This window comes from Artemia sp. Qi Xiang Cuo, chromosome 8 (genome assembly GCF_049724085.1).
Source record: "Artemia sp. Qi Xiang Cuo chromosome 8, ASM4972408v1, whole genome shotgun sequence".
NCBI classification, from domain to species: domain Eukaryota; kingdom Metazoa; phylum Arthropoda; class Branchiopoda; order Anostraca; family Artemiidae; genus Artemia; species Artemia sp. Qi Xiang Cuo.
The window spans coordinates 37,557,619-37,582,505 of NC_142801.1; the positions used below are offsets into that span (position 1 = coordinate 37,557,619).

Sequence of the window (24,887 nt, forward strand, 5' to 3'; positions counted from 1 at the left end):
AAATACACAGATATTCTAGTTGGGTCCTTTGCTCGACCTTCCTCAGAGTGCCAAAGTAAATAAAAAGTGAAAGATATGCAGACGGGGTCCAAAGGAAAAATTAAAAACAAAACGAGCAATAAAGTAGGAGCAACAAATTAAAAACAGAAGAAAATACAGTAGGTCCTCCTAAGCTATGGTGAAAGGGTAACTACTAAATAAGAGCATTATATATTGAAAGGTTATTCAAACCTGGGAATTCATTTTGTGGAAAGCTTTTTCGACACTAATTGTTTATCAAGCAGAAATCAGTTACGGATAACCAGTTTGTGAATAAAAATAAAATAGGGAATCGGAATTTTTAAGTCCATTATTGGAATATAAGTTCACTATACTTATTCTTTTCTTGATTGTTTCCTTTTTATTTCCGCATTGTTTTTAGTTTATGATTTTCAGGAGTTTTTTTTTTTGTTCTTTGTGTTTGTACTGAGAACAAATTGTCAATTTTAAATCAAGTCTCGTCGAACATCAAAAGAGCATCTTATATGATCTAACAACACAATTCAAAACCTCTTCTTACTTGTTACTGTCTCTTATTTTACGTGGAAGAAGTTTAGAGACAAACCTGTTTTCTGACTACTAATAAAGATGAGAATAATTAGCAATTAATTCGTCATTAAGGTTGTTTACATTGTTATTAAAGAATGAGCGATGCAATCGTGATAACTTAAGCATAGGTTACTCCTTACTGTTCACAAAGTAATTCATTTATAAGGTTTAATTTCTTTGGGAACACAATCATTAACTATGATTACTAATAATACTACTAACAACTCACTGCAGCACCAAGCCCCCTGATGTAAACTCTTCTACACACACTCCTCTTCCATCCTAATCTATCTAAATTCTTCTCTATACTCCCTCCAAAGAAGTTCATGTTTCCATTAAATCCTTCCTTACGACCTTTTCCCATCCCATTCACGGCCTGCTTTTCGTTTTACCCTAGGTGGTTGACTGAAAAGGATGACCTTTTCAGTCAATCTTCATCCCTTTACCGCAGAACGTATCCAAGTCATTTCAAAATTTATCTGATTATAGCCTCAGAAAGTGGGCTAGAACCACATTCTGTACAGCTTACAGCTTAAAAATCGGCCAGTCAGACGAGTACCCAAAAGAATCAGTTAGCAATTCTTTTGGAAAACTTCTAATATATATACTCCTCTGTCTTTCAATGTGCTCAAGTTTCAGAGCCTTACTTGACCACTAATCACTGTAGATTCCAAAATTCTAATCTTGGTTCGCACTATTATAAAAGACAAACTATAAGGTTTTCTTAAAATGGTTTTCTTGCTGGATGCAAGAAAAAAAATCAGCAAGAAAAAATTTCTTGCTTAGCCCCCCCCCCAAAAAAAAAAAAAAATCCGCAATATCTTTGGAGCAGATTAGGAAATCGGCTTGAAACTTTCAGAGGAAGTTTTGGTGTTAAGGGAACCTCAAATTTTCACTCGGGGAGTGGGTAAAAGCGACGATAAATCTAAAGAAACCACAAGTGTCAAGACTATCAAAATAACAGCAGACAAGTAGTTTTTTCTTAATTTTTTAAATTGTATCTACTTTATCTTAAAAGGAAAAGAAGAAAAGCAAAATTAAGACAAGACTAATAGTAGGAACCACCCAGAAATGTCAGCTACTTTACATGACAATCATCCAATATATTATAGCTATATTTTTTCTTTGGTAGATTTCGTAAGAAATTCAGGATTTTTCTAAGAATGTTAAGTTTTGCATAAAACAAATATAGATAAACAAAAATAAATATCCTTTTGGTCGTCCAAAACAGTAATTGTTTTTCTGTCGCAAAATATATAAGAAATTTCCTGACTTTTCAAGATTAATACTTCTTCACAAAACAATACAACTGCACTTGCCATTTTATTGATCTCTTTTTTTTGTATTGATAATGATTTTTTATTTGATTTTAGATGTCAAATAAATTCGCATCTTTATCTCCAGAATTCCGAGTTTTTTCAACATAAGAAGCTGTAAAACCTATTATTCTTTGCGCCCAACCTTCTAGTTGTTCAAACATCAGTCAATGGAGATATTTCAGATACTTTACCCTTTTATGTTCTTCTTCCAAGTTCTTCTTTCTTTCTTCTGCTTGCTGAAGTCTTTCTTCTAGTTTCTTAAGTACTAATGATCTAGAGTTACATTCCATATCTGCCAATTCACTTCTTGCAGATTGAACTTGCTCTTGTCGAAGTAACCAACGTTGGTGGCGCTCACCTAGCTTTTCAATCTGTAAACAAAAAAATCTTAAGTCAAAAAAACGTTCAGGAAATTGACAAATTAAGTTATTTATTGGACTACATTACAGGCGGCACCTCATAATTCCTTATCGAGTTTTATACTAATATAATCAAATATTAGTTATAATATAAATACATATTAGAAAGCTTGTGGTACAAACTTTAAAAATAGGGAGCAACGCTAAGGAAAAAAAATTGAAACTAGATAAACCGACACAATGCTATTTTAATTAGATATACTCATGGGTTCCTGTAGGTGCAAGCATCAAAGGAAGGGTTATTAAAGGATTTTCTAAGACGAAGAGGATTGAAAACAAGAAAATGGTGAATTAATCTTTCCAAATTTTGCTTTAGGCTGAATCATTCAAACAATTCTATGAAAAGGGGTATCTTATACTATTTTACTCTCTCGTCTACTTATATTGAAAACTCAATAAAATATATCTGTAAAAGATATCGAAAGCTAAATATTAAGTAAAATACAGTTTAAGTTCGACTTTGACAAGCTGTGCCTGCCACCAGAATAACTAAACGCTTTAATGTAGATGAGAGATGCCAGAAAATGTTTTCTGGGCATCTTTCTTTAAAATCCAAGAAATAAAAAACTCAAAACAGTTTAGATTGCTTCAATATGTTTATTTGTATCTCAGAGATGACCACCCATATTTTATGTCAGTTTGAATCTAACAGTAAAGAGTAAAAATTAAACAACATAGATCCATGGCAGGAAACATTTCACTGCCTGTTTAATTACGAAGTGACTTTGGCCCATATATGCAACAGAAGGCCTAATTTATGTTGAAATACTGGCGTCATTTTCCAAGAAATTTCTACAGCAGGTCTTAAGATAAGCTTTGTTAAAAAAAAGTCTGCTGTTAAAAAGCCCGAAGGCCTGCTAGACAAAAAGACTTATCAAAAAGACTTTCAATAACCAAGTCATTTTGTCTCTTCTGATGGGGTAAATTCAGTCTTCACAAAGAATTGTTTACTAAAATCCTGTAAGGCAGAAACTGAAGCAGAAAAAAGTAGATAAATAAGGCTCTGACTTTAAACGGAGATACAAGGGTAATTTTATAACACCCATTCATGATAGTTTAACTTTAAGAGATTCAGAGCACTTTTTAGCACATTAAAATAAGGGACGAAATAGTTTAATTGAATTAAAACAAATTAATCAAATTTCGCTTTACATTAATAGGCCTAGGGTGGGTCGAATTTTCGCTATTTTCTGTGTATATTTTTTCTTCAATATTACTTGACTTTTTCATTATCTTTGAAAAAATATCTGCTTTTATATTAGTCTTTTCCTGTTCTCTGGTTGAAAGTTTTCTTCGTTTGAATTTTTTTTTTCTTCTGGATGATTTTTGTTATTCGTTCATAGACAGAGAGAGAGAGGGAGGGAGGGAGGGAGAGGAGGGGAGGGCATTCCAAGAGAGGATGTATTTCTTCTGATTCTTTATTATTCATCCAGAGAGAGAAAGAGAGAGGGAGAGAAAGAGAGGGAGAAAAATAGACATAGGGAGGGAGAAAGAGAGAGAGGCAAGTAGGGAGAGAGAAAAGGAGAGAAAGATAAAAAGGGAAGAGAAAGAGAGAAAAAACTGAAAAACGAAATAAAACTCTGAGAGATACAACTAGATAAAAATCCAATAATCAGAGAAAGACAACTAGAAATATTAAGCAACGTTACTAAGAACCTACGTTTTGACACATTAAAAAGAAAGGGTAATGCCATGTCAGACCGACAAAAAATAAAGTAGATGTAACACAAATTGCCTTTATATTTAAGATTGTGTTAACAGTGGCAGCATCAGCAACAATTTTAGTAAATTATTCCTTTCACCATAAACGGAACCAAACGGAACACCAAACGGAAGTAAAACAACAACCTTGATATCCAAGTAGTCGATCAATTAGTTGGAAAAGACTGGCTTAAATATGAAGGATATATTTTTTAAATTTTATATTTTTTAAATTGGCAATATTATAACAGTTTATATAAGTAAGGTTCTTTGCAAAAAAACGAAGAAACGAGTCAAACGTCGTTCTGGCAGATAAATCCCGTTTTCCAATGATCCTTTTTTTCATAGTTTGAAAGGTAGAGAACAACCCTTGTCAACAGAAACCGATATTTAAAAAATCTTAATTTTTGCAGCGATAAATATATCAAAAGAAACTGCTTTTTTTGCTGATTCCAAACATTTAAAATTAAATAACCTTTAAAAGGGCCATCAAAAGACAATCCTATGCGACTCCTGTTTTGAATAAAATAAATAAAGGGTATAATCATATAAGAATGATTTAAACTTATTTATTGATAATTGGTGCAAGAAGGAGAAAATTACTAAAGATAGATTTCAGAATTGGATAAATTTGATTTTGACTAGTGTAAGAAATAGCATGTATAGAATTAATCCAACAGATTCTGTGAAAAATTCAATATTTTATAATGCCACTATGAAACAAGCAATTTCTAATATACATAATTATTTTATAATTGTACCAGTTTATAAAGCTAGCAATAATTTTGCAATAATTTTTAATAAAATCTTTTTTGATATTTTATACAAAGAGTTACAAAAAACAAATACATACGAAAAGGCCCATATGGAGGAGAATAGTTTAATTGAAAATATAGAAGAAAGAATTTTGAAAAAATTCAATATTAAAATAAATGATAGTGATAAACAGTTTCCTTTCTTATATTGGACGATAAAATTTCATAAGAATCCACCAAAACCACGTTTTATTGCTGGGGCAACAAGGTGTCCAACCAGAATTGCGGCTACTGACCTATCTTTAATTTTAGGAGAAATTAGAAATAAATTTAAAGCATATTGCTCCGGAATTAAAAAATTTTCTAACTTTAACCCACATTGGAGTGTTAATAACTCGTTACAAGTGATAGATTCTTTGGCGAATGTTTCAGCTAAAAGAGTTGATTCATTTGATTCTACTACTCTGTATACAAATTTGTCACTAAATTTAGTATTCGAAAAATTGAAAATGGTGACAAAGAAATCTTTTCTCTTGTCTAATATCGCATTTTTGAAAATTGATACTTTTAATAAAAAACGCCCGATGGACGAATTTCTTTAGAAGTACTATTAATTCAAGATGTTATAGCTTGGATATGGTATGCGATTTATTGGAATTTGTTCTATTTAATACATTTATAAGATTTAATGGGAATTTGTATAAACAAACTGTAGGTATTCCTATGGGTGGGAATGCGAGTCCATTCATAGCAGACCTGTTTTTAAGTCAATTAGAATACGAATATATGATAAATAAAAATAGCCCAAGCAATGTAAAATATAACCTTTCAAATAATAAAAGATATCTGGACGATCTCTTAGTAATAAATCGTGCAGAGTTTATTGAGATTTCAAAAAATATTTATCCACAAGAGTTAATTCTTGAGCCTAGCTATGGGATGGGACACTCCGGCCATTTCTTAGATTTAAATATTAATATTTCAAATAATAATTAATTAGTGTTTAAATTATATAATAATACGGATGATTTTAATTTTGAAGTAATTAATTTTCCATTCCTTGAAAGTAATATACATTCAAATATTACTTATTCGGCTTATTATTCCCAATTATCTAGGTATGCAAAAATATGCAGTAATTACACATATTTTTAAAATAGATATAAAAAGCTGAGTGAAAAACTGATCTTAAGAGGTTTTTCTGCCAGAAAAATTAGTTGACTATTCAAAAAATTTAGTTTTATGTATCATGAACTTTTAAGTAAATATACAAAAAATTATAAACAAATACTGAATGATATTTTAATATAATTTCTCTTACGCTTTTCTTTTTTGGAAGTTTGAGTTTGTAGTGGTTTTCAAACACGCTTGAGGATCTTTAAATTGGTAATTGGTTCCAGATACCACTAAAAGATACATCTGGAAATGTCTTCATTTGTTCCAGAATGGTCTCTGTCAGTGACCTCTGGGATTTTATTAAGGAAACATTGAAACACTTTTTGTATGTAATTTTTTCATAGCTTGACTAGTATGCATGTATTTCACAAGTTTTACCTGACATAGGGTTACCATATAGATCTTATGGTAGAGGCTCCACCGTGCCGGGTAAAGAAAGTAAAGCCTCGAAACCCGTTAAGGCAGGTGGTATTTCTTCTGATGAGCCCTAAATGGAAGGTTCTACTTGGAAATATTTTGCTAGATTTAAGGTGGTTTTGCTTGTAAATTTACAACGACTTACATTTATTGATGACGACTTTGCATGGATTTTGACATTTCTATTTGGTTAACGGTTCGGTTATACTGTTTGGTCCTAGGTAGTTGGATAGATGGGTAAGGTAAAAGCCTTGTTCAAGTGCATATTTGTCTCAATTGTTGGATTAGGACGACAGTTTTTTTTTTTTCGCCAAGTAATTACCTCTTAAACATAATAGGACATATGTATAATTGTAGAAAAGAAGGGAAAAGACCTCAAAGGGGGTTCTCTATTGATAAAAATACCCTTTCCGTGTAGTGATGAAAGGGTCTATTTTCATTTTAGTAGTTGTTCTTATGGTTTATTTTTATTTATCTTAGTGGTTGTTTTTTATGGTCTTTTATTATTTTTCTTTCTGTGCACTGAGATCGGCTGAGCGGAGATCTCGGCCGAAAAATTTGCATTGCATTTTTGTTTTTTCGCTGTCTAAAAATATCTTCGTTTTTTCTTCTGCTTAATTTTTTCCCCCTCTTGTCAAGGATATTTAAACTATAAAATCATAGTCACACACTAAAATTCCATGCAATTGATTTTCTAGTTCAGTATCATGTTAATCTTTCATTAGCATTGAATTTTGGATTGTGTTCAAATGCTTCGTCGTTGCACTGTTTTATATTTGAGTGTCTGCATGTACTTGTTGATGGACAGGCAATAATCTTGAGATTAAGCAAAATCACGTCTCAATCAACTCTTGAATGCTCTATTTGACTCTTTTTTTGGCTCTTTTTCTGAATTGTAATTAGAAATATGATTCATAGTTTGGCTTATACAACAAAATATGCAACTCATTGGACCATTTATTAAAAAGATATTTTAGTGGTTAAAAAAATATTTCTTTTTCAAAGAGTTGTTTTGTATAAGTAATAAGGGCTTCAAACAGTGGCGCCAATTAAAAAAAATGGGGGCGTATTTTTCAATATCTAAGGAGCAGCATTGTTTTTTTTTTCATTGAAAATACCAATAAAGGAATTTTTAAGTGAAAATAACAAACAAAAGGTATTTTGAAATCTAGCGGGGGGAAAGGGTAAATATACCTCTTCCTCCCAATTACCGCCTTTGTTTAAAATCCATCTTTGAGAAGATTAATCTTTTTTCTGTTAAATAATTATATTCCGCTAAAAGGGTAGAGAAAAATTAGGTGGAATGAGCAAAGATTGAAAGTCATTCTGATCTCGGCGAGAAAATCACCGTTGCTACGAAATCTACTCTATAACAACGAAAGTTTTATCTTATCTAAGAAACTGCCAGGTGAAGACAACATTTTTAGATGAAAAATGATTCAGAAATAATAACTCATATTCAGATTCAATAGGATAACAGTTCCTAATTGTAGAAACCAATTTATTGAAAAACTTTTAAAAGAACCCTAGACCCTTCAAAAGTGACGTCCAGTCAACGTAAAAGTACTCCCTTGAAATCTACTTGTTGAAGACCATTGACATAAGACTGACAGTCCCCCACCTTCAACAACAGGGACAAGTACTTTTTTGCGTGGGTAGCACAGATATTTGTCCGTTTTTCTCTTTTCCCTTTGGGGAATCGCTTAGAACCAGTGGTCTTACAACATAGGGAGAAGACTTATTTAAACGGAAATAAAAATGTTTAGTGAAATCTAGAGTAAGAAATGGATTACATTACGGAAAAGTGCGGTTTTCTACCAGCTATGTCAACACCATCAATTTTTGCAAAAAGAGACCGAAATGCAAGGGTACGCCCATTGTAAGACAGCCAATCAAGCTAAAATGGTTTGACACCCTTAACTAGAGTTTTATATGTCCCCATCATGAAAACTGAGGGAAATCACATTTTCACCTGCGTAGTATAACTGTTGTTTCCTTTCTTTCTTTCTTTTTTCAGAGGTAATCGTGCTTAATGAAAAGTCATAAATAATCGTGAGGTGGCTCGTTTGATTGGAAATTGAAGAATCTCTTTTTTACGTCATGCAAGATATCGCGTCTCAACGCAGTGTTGTTTTGTCCCAAGGCGATCATTTTAGTTAAATAGAGCCAAAATGCAATCAAGTAGAAATTATGAAGCAAATTGGTCGAAAACTATATAAAAGATGTGCATGAAATCTGCCCTCCCCTATTACCCCAGAAATCTCATGTTTCTTTTGCGATTTTTCTTATATTTTGCCCCTTCTATGCGTAATCCAGGCAATATTCCGTAAATGACATTTTAGTCTTTTGAAGCATCTACCTCCACACTTTCCCACTCCAAAAAGCCTTGAACTTCGATGAACTTGGGCAAACCTTGTATTTTATTTTCACGTATTCTTGACTTTCATGACTTCCGCATATTTTAGCATATAAATATGTATAAACAGATAAATAGGGGACCCATCGCTATTCACTAAGTCAAACAGTTCGTGGTAACGAATTGTAAGTAGGGAGCGACCCGGCTCAATAGTAACCGAAACTCTAAAAAACGCAATTTTGATACCAGTAGATACATCAAAAGAATCGTATTCTTATGGTGATTTCAAATATATAAGTTCCATCAAGTTTAACTTTACCAATCAAAAGTTACAAGCCTGAAAAAGGCGCCTTATTTTATAAAAAAAAAGGAGGAAACATCCCTTAAAAGTGCTAAAATCTCAATGAAAATAAGACCATCAGATTCAGCGTACCAGAAAACCCTGCGAGGTTTGAAGCTCCTATCTGCAAAAAAGTGAAATTTTGTATTTTTTTTTTGCCAGAAGAAAGATCACGGATGCGTGTTTATTTGTTTTTTTGTTGTTTTTTTCCCAGGGGTGATTGTATCGATCAAATAGTCCTGGAATATCGTGAGATGGCTTATTCGAACGGAAATGAAAGTTCTAGTACCCTTTTTAAGTGACCAAAAAATTGGAGGACAACTAGGCCCCCTTCCACGCTGATTTTTTCCCAAAGTCACCCGTTCAAAATTTTAAGATAGCCATTTTGTTCAAAATAGTCGAAAATATGTTGAAAATAGTCGAAAACCCAACTATGTATTGACTAGCAACATGAATTTACTTTCTAAGCTTAGCAGGCTTAATGCTGAAGAATCGTTGTCACTGCTTTCTGGTGAGTAACAAATCCACATCCTAGCTCAAAAATTTCCCTAATACTTGCTCCTGCATAAATGTGTGATTTTAATTGATTGAAAAATTATAAGTTTTAGTTTTATACCCATCTTTGTAAATATTCCAAATATTCCAATGATCTTGTGTTGTCAGAATTCAACGCTTACCTTCCATTGCTTCATTTCTTGAGCCAGCCTTTCAGCTCTTTCTTCTTTTTCTTTAAGTAGGCTGATCAATTCCTCTCTAAACAGCTGATAGTTCTCCAAAGCGATTGCGTAACGCTTAGCATTTTCTGCAGCTTCTTGTTTCCTTTGTTCTGCAATATGTTGACGTCGCTCCTCACAACGAAGTTGTTTTGCCTTAAAAAACGGAATTAAAGATAAAGTTGGTGAAGGGTAAATTTCACTGATGTTTTTTTTTCAAAAGCTATTAAAATTATAAGTATTGCGGAAGTTTTAAGAGAAATGTAAAAACCCATACTGAAACAGTCAACAGGCAGAAATAGAGTCATGTAAAAATTCAAAATAAAAACGAACAGAAATTACTATTACTGAATTAAGGAAACTCAAAACGAATAGGAACTAAAATGAATCACCTCCTCAGATATAAAGATTTAATTTACCCCAATGGATTAATAGATGAATCTAAATAGGAACATGAATGAAACTGAATAATCAAGTCAAACTCAAATGAACGGAAATTACCACGAATAAAAGTAATGTTACTATCCCACTAAACCCTCTAGAAGCCAGAGGATCATTTGAGCTTTTGATTCAAGACGATTTGTGTTGCCAGCACTTTGTTATTTGTTTGTCACAACATCATAAACAACGCAAGCAGAATGAAATCAGAGCTAGTACAGATAAAAGGTAAGCTCTCCCCCCTTAAACACTCTACAAAGCTTAAAGTAACATTCGGGTTTTACTGAAAACACATACGCTTTGAATAGTGGGTATTATTTGTCAAAACACTAACAACAAAAATAAAATCTTGACCATAGTAAAAATTATAAGGGTAGCGGTAGCCCAATTCTTATTTGTGGCAATTTCTATTTGTTTGAAGTTTGACCTGATCTTTCAGTTTAATTTCAGTTCTTTTTAAGATTCATCAATTTATCCATAAGAGTATCTGCTGTCTTTATTGGTCGATGAGATGATTCATCTTAGTTTCTGTTTGTTTTGGGCCCCATTAATTGATTATTAGCCAAATCTGCACATTCTTCTTAAGTTTTAAGTATTATATGACTTCATTACTACTCGTTTAAGTTTTAATGTGGGTCTCTACATTTCATTGAAAAGCTTCCTCTTTTGAAAAATATTTTAAAAAATTTATTAGGAGAAAACACTATTGCCCTAGTTACCCTACATAGTTTTATTATGGTTAATATAGGAATAATTGAAAACTTTTTTCATTTTTTCCGCTTAAATACTAAAATGTTGGATTGTAATTTAAATTTGGGGCAAAATTTTTATTTTGTTTTATTTTGGGTCAAAATATCTGGTCAGTCGTAAAAGTCGTAAATGTCTTCACTGTGAAATTGGGGATGGATGGGGGAGCGGATTTTTATTCATATGAACTGAAAGTTTGCGTGTTTTTCGTTGTCTAAGTGTCTCAAACCACTCTAGACGCTTTAGAATAGATATAATTCTTAACCTTACCTTCTATTAAAAGTTTTTTATATTTTGCTTTGGTTTAGCTGTTTCTAGGCTTAAATAAATGAATATCAAGCATATTTATAGGCAAGAGTTCTGTTTTGCTGTATTGAGAAAATAAGCCATGAACCAGCACAATCAGATTTTTTGCCCTAGTTACCCTACATAGTTTTATTATGGTTAATATAGGAATAATTGAAAACTTTTTTCAGTTTTTCCGCTTAAATACTAAAATGTTGGATTGTAATTTAAATTTGGGGCAAAATTTTTATTTTGTTTTATTTTGGGTCAAAATATCTGGTCAGTCGTAAAAGTCGTAAATGTCTTCACTGTGAAATTGGGGATGGATGGGGGAGCGGATCTTTATTCATATGAACTGAAAGTTTGCGTGTTTTTCGTTGTCTATGTGTCTCAAACCACTCTAGACGCTTTAGAATAGATATAATTCTTAACCTTACCTTCTATTAAAAGTTTTTTATATTTTGCTTTGGTTTAGCTGTTTCTAGGCTTAAATAAATGAATGTCAAGCATATTTATAGGCAAGAGTTCTGTTTTGCTGTATTGAGAAAATAAGCCATGAACCAGCACAATCCGATTTTTTCCCCTTAATTTTTGTCTTACTATAGGATCCATTGACCTTGTCTACATGTCCTATAATTTTTAAACAGATTAGCCAAAAAAATCGAATTTTCCAAGCTAAGAATTATTAGCGCCAAATTTTTCCTCCAAAACCAGTTTTCCTCACTTAGGTCTTAATGGTCAGTCGACTTACCCTGAAATTTTTATTTAAAAGTGTTTCATGCTTTATTCACTTTCATTGGTATTAAAAAGAAAGATTTAAACGATACATAAAATTAGGGTCCAAAGAAAATGTAAGGACGCAAATTTCTCTCGCTTGTTGCTAGGATTCGTTTCATTACTATTGAAATAAAATAGAACTCGAAAGAAAGAAAAAATAAGGCTTGGAAGGAATTATAAATAAATAAAAGGTGATTGTACTGTAGTAAGGGTATGGGCAGATCTATCACAGTATCGCTAAGATTCCCTTTCATTAGCATTTAAGTAAATTGAAGTCTTTCTCCAAAGAAAGATAAAATTAGGCTCAAAAGGCAAAATGAAGTAATTAAAGGGGACCAGATTGTAGCACGGATGTGGGTAGATTTGTCGTATTTATTGTTAAGATTCGTTTTTTTACTACCTAAATAAAATCAGACCTGAAAGAAACATAAAATTAGACTTGAAAATATCATAGGCAGCGCGCTAGCGCTGCCTAAGTAAAGAACGATGTGGGCACAATGTGCTTTTTTTTCTTCAGCCGGGCACTTCGTATCGAAGGAGTTGTCGTAGAAACTTCGAAAAGGGCTCATTCGATTGGAAATTGGAGTTGCTAGTGCCCTTTTTAATAGTCGAAAGTGATTGGAGGGCAACTAGCCCCCCTCCCACGCCAATCATTCCCCCAAACACATCCATTCAAAATTTTGAGATAGCCATTTTGTTCAGCGTAGTTGACTTCCAGATAGAAAATATGTTTTTGAGGAGGACAGTCCCCCACAACCCTCGGGGCAAGGGTTTTAAGTTATGCCCTGAGGGCATATAAGAACGATGTTGGCACAATGTACTATGTATTATTTTTTTTCCTTTAGAGCCGGGCACTTCTTATGGAACGGTTCGTCGTAGAAACTTCAAAAGAGGCTCATTCGATTGGAAATTGAGAGTTCTAGTGGCCTTTTTAATAGTCGAAAGTGATTGGAGGGCAACTAGCACAACCCTCACAACCCTCAGGGCAAGGATTATAAGTTATGCCCTGGGGGCAAATAAGGTTTTTATAGAAGGCGTTGTCGTAGAAACTTCAAAAAAGGCTCATTCGATTGGAAATTCAAAGGGCTAGTTACCTTTTGAATTGTCGAAAGTGATTGGAGGGCAACTAGAACCCCCCCACGCCCATCATTCTTCCAAACACATCCAATCAAAATTTTGAGATAGCCATTTTGTTCAGCGGAGTTGATTTCCACATTGAAAATATTTTTTTGAGGAGGAAACTCCCCGCAACCCTCAGGGCAAGGGTTTTAAGTTATGCCCTGGGGGCATATAAGGTTTTTAATGAAGGCGTTGTCGTAGAAACTTCAAAACAGGCTCATTCGATTGGAAATTCGAAGGGCTAGTACCTTTTTTAATAGTCGAAAGTGATTGAAGGGCAACAAACCCCCCCCCCCCCCAAAGCCCATCATTCCCCCAAACACATCCAATCAAAACTTTGAGATAGCCATTTTGTTCAGCGTAGTTGATTACCCCACAGAAAATATATTTTTGAGGAGGACACTCCCCCACAACCATCAACGCAAGGGTTTTAAGTTATGCCCTGGGGGTATATAAGGTTTTTATAGAAAGCAATGTCGTAGAAACTTCAAAAAAGGCTCATTCGATTGGAAATTCAAACAACTAGTGCACTTTTTAATAGTCAACAGTGTTTGGGGGCAACCAGCCTCCCATTCCATGCCCATAATTTCCCCAAACACATCCAATCAAAATTTTGAGATAGCCATTTTGTTCAGCGTAGTTGATTACAGATAGAAAATTTTTTTTTGAGGAGGACACTCCCCACAACCCTCAGGGCAAGGGTTTTAAGTTATGCCCTGGAGGCATATAAGGTTTTTATAGAAAGCAATGTCGTAGAAACTTCAAAACAGGCTCATTCGATTGGAAATTCGCAGGGCTAGTACCTTTTTCAATAGTCGAAAGTGATTGAAGGGCAACAACCCCCCCCCCCCCCCCACACCCATCATTCCTCCAAACACATCCAACGAAAATTTTGAGAGATCTATTTTGTTCACCGTATTTGATTTCCACATAGAAAATATTTTTTTGAGGAGGACACTCCCCTACAGCCCTCAGGGCAAAGGCTGTAAGTTATGCCATGGGGGCATATAAGGTTTTTATAGAAGGCGTTGCCACAGAAACTTCAAAAAGGGCTCGTTCGAATGGAAATTCAAAGGGCTATTGCTCTTTTTAATAGTCGAAAGTGATTGGAGGGCAACTAGCCCCCCCCACGCCCATAATTTCCCCAAACACATCCAATCAAAATTTTGAGATAACCATTTTGTTCAGCGTAGTTGATTTCCAGATAGAAAATATTTTTTAGGAAGACACTCCCCCACAACCCTCGGGGCAATCGTTTTAAGTTATGCCCTGGGGGCATATAAGATTTATAAAGAAGGCGTTGTCGTAGAAACTTCAAAAAAGGCTCATTCGATTGGAAATTCAAAGGGCTAGTGCACTTTTTAATACTCGAAAGTTATTGGAGGGCAACTAACCCCCCCCCCACGCCCATCATTCCCCAGAACACATCCAACAAAAATTTTGAGATAGCCATTTTGTTCAGCGTAGTTGATTACAGATAGAAAATATTTTTTTGAGGGGGACACTCCCCACAACCCTCAGGGCAAGGGTTTTAAGTTATGCCCTGGGGGCATATAAGGTTTTTATAGAAAGCAATGTCGTAGAAACTTCAAAACAGGCTCATTCGATTGGAAATTCGAAGGGCTAGTACCTTTTTCAATAGTCGAAAGTGATTGAAGGGCAACAAACCCCCCCCCCCCACCCCCATAATTACCCCAAAAACAACCAAACAAAATTTTTAGATAGCCATTTTGTTCAGCGTAGTTTATTTAACGATAGAAATTATATTTTTTAGGAGGACACACCCCCACAACCCTCAGGGCAAGGGTTTAAGTTATGCCATGGGGGCATATAAGGTTTTTATAGAAAGCGTTGTCGTAGAAACTTCGAAAAAGCCTTATTCGATTGGAAATTGAAAGGGCTAGTGCCCTTTTAATACTCTAAAGTGGTTGGAGGGCAACTAGCCCCCCCCCCCCACGCCCATCATTTCCCCAAACACATCCAATCAAAATTTTGAGATAGCCATTTTGTTCAGCGTAGTTGATTTCCAGATAAAAAATATTTTTTAGGAGGACACTCCCCCACAACCCTCGGGGCACTCGTTTTAAGTTATGCCCTGGGGGCATATAAGATTTTTAAAGAAGGCGTTGTCGTAGAAACTTCAAAAAAGGCTCATTCGATTGGAAATTCAAAGGGGTAGTGCCCTTTTTAATACTCGAAAGTGATTGGAGGGCAACTAGCCCCCCCCCCGCGCCCATCAGTCCCCAGAACACATCCAACAAAAATTTTGAGATAGCCATTTTGTTCAGCGGAGTTGATTTCCAGATAGAAAATATTTTTTTGAGGAGGACACTCCCCACAACCCTAAGGGCAAGGGTTTTAAGTTATGCCCTGGGGGCATATAAGGTTTTTAATGAAGGCGTTGTCGTAGAAACTTCATAACAGGCTCATTCGATTGGAAATTCGAAGGGCTAGTACCTTTTTCAATAGTCGAAAGTGTTTGAAGGGCAACAACCCCCCCCCCCCCCACGCTCATCATTCCCCCAAACACCTCCGATCAAAATTTTGAGATAGCCATTTTGTTCAGCGTAGTTGATTACCACATAGAAAATATATTTTTAAGGAGGACACTCCCCCACAACCCTCTGGGCAAGGGTTTTAAGTTATACCATGGGGGCATATAAGGTTCTTATAGAAAGCGTTGTCGTAGAAACTTCAAAAAAGGCTCATTCGATTGGAAATTCAAAGGGCTAGTGCCCTTTTTAATACTCGAAAGTGATTTTAAGGCACGTAGCCCCCCCCCCCCCTCACGCCCACCATTCCCCCATACACTTTCAGTAAAAGTTGTGATATAGCCATTTTGTTCAGCTTAGTTGATTTACAAATAGAAAATATGTTTTTGAGGAGGTCACTCCCCCACAACCCTCAGGGCAAGGATTATAAGTTATGCACTGGGGGCATATAAGGCTTTTATTGAAATCATTGTCGTAGAAACTTGAAAAAGGGCTCATTCGATTTTAAATTCAAAGGGATAGTACCCTTTTTAATAGTCGTGAGTGATTTGAGGGCAACTAACCCCCCTCTCACGCCCACCTTTACCCCAAACACATCCAATCAAAATTTTTAGATATCCAATTTATTCAACGTAGTTGAAAGTTTTGGAAATTAGGTATTTAATGATGACAATCCCTCCCCCCACAGCCCTCAGGGCAAGGGCTTTAAGTTATGCCCTGGGGCATATAAGGTTTTATTGAAAGCGTTATCGTAGAAACTTCAAAAGGGTTCATTCAATTGGAAATTGAAAGGGCTAGTGCCTTTTTTCATAGTTGAAAGTGATTGGAGAGTGACTAACGCCCCTCTCACGCCCACCATTTTCCCAAACACATCCAATCAAAATTTTGAGATATCCATTTTGTGCAACGTAGTTGAACGTTCTGGAAATTAGGTTTTTTAGGATGATAATTCCTCAGAGCCCTCAGTGCAAGGGTTGTAAGTTATACCCTGGGGGCATATAAGGTTTATATAGAAAGTTGTTGTATAAACCATAGGCAGCAGGATCGCGCTGCCTAAGTAAAGAACGGGGACACTTGAGAACGAGACAAGAAACAGGGACTAAGTAAAGAGAAGGACACTCCCCCACAACCATCTGGGCAAGGGTTTTAAGTTATGCCCTGAAGGCATATAAGAACGATGTTGGTATAATGTATTATTTTTTTTATTTTTTCCTTTAGAGCAGGGCACTTCGTATCGAAGAAGTTGTCGTAGAAACTTCGAAAAGTGCTCATTCAATTGGAGTTATATTTATTTGCTTTTTTTGTGGTTGTTTTTTCTCTTGTGTGTTAGTTGTCGTTTAGAGGATTTAATTTTGAAAAAAAATTTCTTTTTCCTTCATTTTTTCCGTTGAAAAGGCTTTTTTCTGTTGAGTCGAAATATTCGGATTTTTATACTATTTAATAAAAAAAAAAAAAAACAATAATATTATTTAATTTGTTTTTTCTTATCCATTATTTTGTTCCGCTGCTTTATTTAAATTAAACCCGTTTTACTCTATCAATTTTTGTGCCACGTTTCTTTTTAGGATAATCTATAATTACTATTTAAAAGTATAGACATTTAAATACTGATAAGAGATCATATATTGGATTAAATCGTTTTAGAAGCGTGTATAGCTACCTCAGGGGTCTTGGGCGGTTAAGGCATGTATCATTAAAATTTAAATGACAAAACAAATATGCATAAAATCTAAATTTGTGGTAGTACATAGAGGATTTTTGGGGTGGTAATTTGGTATGTATAGCTGTGTTAGCCTTGTCACTAGGATGATATCCAAAAATAGAGTTAAAAGAAAATGTAAAATAAATAAGAGGTGATTTAAGTGAAGCTGGAGCCTGCGCGTCTGTATCGGGGTCCTGCGGAAAGCAAGGCAACATTCATAACAAAAAAGGGGGAAAAGATCATAGTTCATGATTAAAGAGACGAAGAATGATATAAATTGATTTTAGATAGAGTAAATAATTGAAAGGCTTAGTTATGAAAATCTGAAAAAATTAAAAGTCTTAGGAGTAAAATTTACAGACTAAATTAGAGTTAAAAATTGAAATAGAAAAAATCAATTAAAAGCAGCAGCCTTCTTGAGGAAGAGGCAAGGTATCGTTAATTATAAAAGAGAAAAGTAATTTAAAAAAAAGTATGGTAGTATGCCTACATAAAAAATATCCGAGCGTGTGCAGAGTATCCAAAAAGCTTTTAAACTGGGTGAATGTAGAACAAATTACAGGTTCCCCGCCAATGGGACAAAATTAGGACTAAAATAGTTGTTTTTTTTTTGTAATTTGACTCGAAAATTCGAAATCTAAAAAGTTCCCAGTTTGTTTAAAACTTGTATCTATCTGATTTTAGACCAAGAAAATATTTCCTAGGAGTATTTAAAAAGTAATTTGCATTACAAAGCAAATTTCTTACTTGAAGGAAACACGTGTCGGTTGTTTTATTGATGTGACACAGGTGTCTCAACTTCGTGAATCGGAGATCAGATGCCCTAGGAAGCATAAAGGCTATAATGCATGTGACGTGAAGAATTACACCCTTAGATCTAAATACCTCTAAAGTACGAGTATAAGTAAGCCTAAAAAACTGTCAAAGTTAAAATGTGATTGATGTACGCACCTGTGTGGAGACACAGGTGTCAAGTCTTGTAGTGCACCGCTGCAGACTCAGAGATGAGCTGAGATCTGGTATAGGAAAATTTGGTAGGAGCTTGCTTAACATATAGCATCTCCCTGTGATCTAATGGCACTCTTTTGCTCACTTTAGTTCGTTTTTTTGTAATTATTTCATTTTTTCTGGTGATATTTTTTTTATATTTGCATGCCTTAATGTCAGTGACGCACGGAGGGGGGATGACACGCAGGAACTCGGACCCTATCATCAAACAATAGCCTCATTTTTGTAATTTGTGTGAACATATTTTTAAACTATCTACTAAAATTTAATTTATTACTATTTATCCCCCCAGCAATTTGTTTATTATTGGGCCCCCTGAAAATGTTCTTTTGTACATGTCTGTCTAAACTCTGCTAATTATTTCAGTATTTGAAGTTGCATGACGGGCCAGAGGCGTGATTCCACCTTGGCTCAGATCATTTATTGACTGTTTAATTACACCAGTGTTTCCATTATTCCTGAATTCCCCGGGTGTTCCCAGTAAATCATCCTAATTTTCTCAAAAGGAAACTGGACCCCCAGGAGATCAAAATTCCAAAAATCGAAGATTTTTATGAAATTTCACTAAAACATGTTGGACTGGTTGAGAAAATTCCAACAATAGCTTTTCAATGTTCGCCTGGTTTGTATTTTCTTATTTTTGAAATTAGTTTGAAAACACACGCACAAACCAGGACTTGGATGAAGTCCTGACAAGAAGAGGTTTGACAGGGTCAGTGGATCCCGTCAACCAAAATACTGACGAAAGAGAGCGTCTTTTTCTTCACCTTCTTTTTATGGAAAACAGCATCTAGAAGCCAGATCAGAATTCTCTGAGCTTCAAGTTTCAGTCATCGGAATACATTTTTCTCATTTTTTTTTCTTTTCAGGTACAATTAATGAAAGAAGAACGGGTTTTAAGGTTGACCATGTTCAAGTATACAGGTATTATTACTCCTCAACAACTGGACAGTATCCTGAAATGATTTGTAGCTCTGTTTGTAGCTTGATATTCAATGATTAATCACTGATGTCTGGCTTTAACTTTAAGTTAGAGGATATCCTAAGGATATCCTTGTTTTGTCTGGGATGAACAGAGAAAGAAACGGATGTAATTGAATTTTATTTGGAACAGCTATTTCTAAACTTCTAAGCTAAAAAAAAAAAATGCTGGAAATCCTTTAGAACGGTAAAATCTATAGAAAAAGGACTGGTTCCAGATCCGACAGCATAAATTCAATGAAGAGATGTAACAATTCTGTGGCACAATTGATCAGCGACAACTATCTATGGGTGATAGGTGTTAAAAGTAGTTTTCATTCAACTCACTTTTATACTTATTACGCGAGTCAAAAGCTAGTGATAAATCATTATTTTACAATGTACTTGTATTTTACATCCCCAGTTGTGACATAAAAATCCCGCCTCATTTGCCAAAATTCTGAAATATTCATTGAACACAATATACAATGTAGAATATAAATTGTTTAAGCCGCGCGTTTTTTTTTTCCAAGAACAGTAACAAAAAGATTTTCTAGCTGCAATTTCACGAATTTTTCCCAAACTAGAATTTTTTTCTCCCTATGTGCATGCGTTTCCCTACCAATATATTATGATTAATATCCAAGTGTAGAGCATAGAAGGCTTCCTTGTCCCCACGAATCAAAAAGCACATCTCTGAAAAATCGAACTCAATTTTCTGAAAAAATGAAAGTGGAAACACAGTCATGAACAATGTGCTCTTCGAAAGGCAAACTGTATCGCCACGAGTCGTTTGGCAATCAAGTTTTGCAAAGATTATTTTTCGGACTGTGTAATTTATACCACGATAAAATGAGTTGGGTTGAATGCAGTGCGGATAAAAGTGAACTCTGGTGAATTTTGCTGGGTTGTGCCTTGCGAGGTTCGTGGCTGGAATTTTGTCAAGCTCAATTCTGCGCGGGTTGTATTTTGTGGTTGGAGTTTCAACGGTTGAGTTTTGCATGGATTTGCTACAATTAATTTAACCGAAATCTTAACGTTACATTGTATGGAGATTGATTTTAAAAGTTCATTGAGTTTTTTTTACAGAAAAGAAAGAATACGACTTACACAAATGGCATTCCCTCTGTCCTCTTCCCAAAAGAGTCGTACTTCTCTAGCTTTGCGTTCCGATTCGGCTTGCGTCAGTCTTCTTGTAGCCATTAACTCAATTATTCTTCGATCCTCACCATCTAAAGCTATGAGGCTACGACAGCCCGGAAGACTAAAACAAATTATTTCTTTATAACCCTTATATTCCTAGGTATTTATGGACATTTGTTTCTATTTTTTTTAATTCTTTCGTCTGGTGCAGTGAATTGATCAAATCATTTTTACATAGTCATGATATTTTCTGAAATAATAACAAGATCTCACCATCGTGCCCTCTTTTTCAGATTTCCCTCAAAGGTAGCTCTTTTTTTTCTTTTTTAAATGTATTTTCCACCATAAAAAGTAAATTTCAAGAAATAAATGTAAAATTTCGTGTATCTACAATACATTTAGATCATATACAACCGCACAAGAAATAACTATATTTTAAGCTCGGCTACCAAGAGGAAACACTGCGCGCTGATGGTAAATTTCTTTGGTGGATCCCTCCCAGGCCATTTTTTGCGATTTTTGCGATTAAATAAATAAAAAACACAAGTTTTCTTTTTCAAATCATTGTCAAGAGCAAGTTAAACTTCAAATGATCAGAAACTATTCCTCATATGAGTAAGGGTATCCTTTCCTGAACCCCCACTCCTTATGCTCCTTAGGGTTTTATAGTACTATGCTAAAATCGTTTATGGACAAATGGGCGTAGAAATTTCTGGGGGGGAGGGGTTCGCAAGTAAATTGAAGGTTTTAGTGTCCTTTTGAAGAGTCAAAAGTTATTGGAGGGCAAGCAGCCCGCTTCCAGGCTCTTTTGAGCTGCCCTCCCCCCAAAGGTATTCGATCAAAATTTTGAGATTGCCATTTTTTGCTAAAAGGTTGAAAGGTCTAATATCTATGCCTTCTGGGACAATATCCCCCCGCAGCCATTGGGACAAGAGCTCTGAGTTATACAAGTTGCCCATTGCTTACATTTAGTTCTGTTATTTGAAAAAGGGGGCATTTTTGATCCCAAATCTCAGAAAAGACTAAGGGTTTTAAGGTGAAGCTTTTAAGGAATGGTGGAGGGATGGCGAAGCAAATCAAACGTACTGTGTCCATGCAGGTTACTATTATTGCTATTAGCACTCACCTCAGCAACAACTTAGGGTATCAAGCTGAAACTTTCAGCGCTACTACTACTACTATCAATGCTACTCCTACTACTACTACTACTACTGCTACTACTACTACTACTACTACAACCACTGCTGCTAGATCTACCACTACTACTTCTACTGCTACAGGTTAGCTATACCAAAAAAATTGAAGTGCATTCGGGTTGTCAAAAAGGCATAGTGGGAATATCTCAGGAATGGAATAGGGCATTGAGTGGAAATTTTCAGGGGAAGTTGATAAGGGCTCAAAACTAAATCAAAAGGCTCTATATACATGGAGGTTGTCACAAGGGCATGGTTGCAATGTTTCAGGAGTGACCGAGAGTATTAAGTTGAAACTTTCAGGACTAGTGCTACTACTGCTGCGAGTACTACTGCTACGCTACGAGTACTACTGATGCTATGACTATTACTACTTCTGACACTACTGCTATTGCGTCTACTTATGACTGCGACATAGAACTTTTGCGACTGCGACTGCTACTGTGACCACTAGTGGCTGCGACTACTCGTGATTGCGACTGCAAAAATTACTTGCAGCCTCAACTAATTGCAACAGTAATTGCAACACTGGGAGTGTGACTACTTGTCGCTGCGACTGCGAATACTTGCAACTTCGACTGTTTTACTACTACTGCCATTGCGACTGTGACTGCTACTGCTACTGTCTCTACTACTACTGTGACTACTATTGAGCAAATTCAAAAGAGATCAAGCTTAACGAGGTTGTCAAAATGGCATAGATGCCAAATCTGAGGAACGGAATTGGGTAGTAAGTTGAAACTTTCAGGGACAGTTGAAAGGAATGTAAAACTAAATAAAAAGACATTACAGGTGTCCACACCTTCATAAGGCAAAAATATACCAGGAAAAGCTAAGGGTATTATGTTGGAAGTTTCAGGGCGTGTTGTTGGGGATATTAATAAAAGACGCTGCTTATCCAAGTTTGTCAAAAGGGCGTTTGTGCTAAATCTCAGGAATGACTCAGGGTCTAAGTTAAAAATATCTGGACATGATGAGTGGGATTTTGAACTACATCAAAAGATACTACATGCATTCAAGGTTGTCAAAAGGGTATATGTACGATGTCCCAGGACCTGTCCTCAAGGTCGTAACATGATCGGTCAGAATTCTTTCAGTCCCATAGGACCCAAAAAGTTACCCAGATTTTCGACCTATGTTTGAATATTAATCCCTGTTGCCATCCGTCCAAAGTGTTACAGTGCACCTATTATTATTATTATTATTATTTATTGGAAAACCCGTCATACAAAAAAGGAAAAGACGGAGCAATAAGCAAAAAAAAAAGCAATACACATAAACTTAGGAGTTATACATGTGGTTTTTAATGACGAACGCTGGAGCTAAGATGTAAATCAGCTCTTATAACAAATTACGCAAAACGAGAAAGAAAAACTCAATTATACACTGCTCTGTAGGTACGCAACATGTTTCTTTTTTTTTAGGCTCCTAAATACTGAACAAACATAAACAATATGAACATCATTACATCAAGCCACAATTGGTAAAAAAAATAACCCAAACAATCATCAGTGAATTAAAAAAAATATACAATAGATAATCATATCAACTAGTGTAAATGTGACAAGAAACGGTAAAAACAATTAAATGATACTTTCGCCCGCTGGTCTTGAACTCAGATCGCTCTCAACAAATGATTCATTTACTCCGATATACATAAACAACCGAAACAAGAAGATTAAGTAATCAATAATTCCTCTATATCTGTGCTTAAATCAATATGCTTTAGAGAGATCGATAATTAATAAACAATTAAAATATTAGTAATATAGACAATTCATCATAAGAGAAAAATTGACACCAAAAATTGAGAATAACCAGTATCACTTCTATTGAAATCACACAAAGAAAGCCTAAATCGTCAATCAATTTAATAATTGAAACAGTTACACTAGGTGCGAAAACAAACACTTAAAAAAAACAAAAAGAACGCAAAAAATACATTTTAACTACTGGGCAAGTACTGACGACCAGGGATGGCTCAACTTCGTTAAACGGGAATTATAAGCACGAATTCGCTTTTCGACAGCTATAATGGGGTCAGCAATGCTGAATTTTCTAATTATATAATAATCGCAATCCCATAAGTTAAAACGTAAAAGATATTTTGCAAACCGGATGAAAGCTGAACGAATATTTGACTTGTCATACTTTGTGAGCATTTTCCAAAACGGTAATATATATATATAATGTGGTAGAGCAACAGAGTTAAAAATTTTCGAAAGAAGATGTCGGTCGAACCGTAACTTATTAGTTACAAAAGAAGAATATGATAATCCAACTCTACGCTCAATGTGAGCAATTAATAGTTGTCGCATGTGCATTACTGACGGACCAATGGGAAGACCGAGGTAGGTGATATGATCTATTGGCATAATCCTACTATATCCGAGAGGAATATCCCCAGGCGACACTTGCTTCCAGTTGAAGAATACAACTTCGGACTTTTCAGCATTGAACTGAAGACCTAATTTTGCATACTCACATTGTAGCGTTGCGAAAATCTCGCTTATGCGCTGGATAGCACGGCTCAAATTCAGAATGTCGTCTGCATAACATACGAGAGATAAATCAAGACCCGCAAAGATGAATGATGTGGGAACAGCAGATTGTGCATCAGGAACTCCATTATTGAAGAGTGAATGGGAAGAAACAACACCATGACGGGTACCTTTTTCAACATTGACAAAAATATTAGGGGTTGGTGCGTAGACTTGAGAGCCGTCAACTTTAGCTAATGGGTGAAGTATTAGGCAAACTTTAAGACGATAATACATGTCCTCGAAGGGCTCTGATATATGAAGGGCTCACTCCACGTTTTGCTGCATGGAGTAGCATAGCGGCATGAATGAGAGAGTCAAACACTTTACGAACATCGTGCCCAGCTAACCCGAGAGTTTTACTTGGTGCATCAGCATCGATCAATGCGTTCGTGACAACCGACAAAGGGTGGGCACAACCGAAACGTGGCTGGAATCCAAACTGGTAAGGTGAAACATAGCATTTCGCATTCAGATGGTCAATGAACAGAAGTTCAAAAAGCGTACAGAAGGTAGTAGCCACTGTTATAGGGCGGAAGGACGAGCACTGGGTAGCAAGTTTACCTTTCTTTGGAATTGGAGTGAGATCTCCGATTGGGAAAGAAGACGGTACAACTCCTTGGGTAACAATCATTTGCATCAAAAGAGCAATATGCTTTACCAGCAGCTCGCTTCCATGCAGAATGTGAAGAGCGCTTA

General features: G+C 35.4%; 1 protein-coding gene across 1 annotated transcript in view; it reads right to left on the minus strand.

The window, feature by feature from the left end:
• The window catches only part of LOC148949371 (uncharacterized), a 196,019-nt gene that overhangs the window by 11,685 nt on the left and 159,447 nt on the right, over positions 1–24,887 (minus strand). The window contains exons 7-9 of the mRNA XM_089092936.1: positions 20,423–20,576; positions 9,749–9,940; positions 2,099–2,278 (exon numbers count right to left, since the gene is read on the minus strand). Of these exons, the coding sequence (XP_088949062.1) occupies positions 2,099–2,278; positions 9,749–9,940; positions 20,423–20,576 (526 nt within the window). The remainder of the gene's footprint in view (positions 1–2,098; positions 2,279–9,748; positions 9,941–20,422; positions 20,577–24,887) is intronic.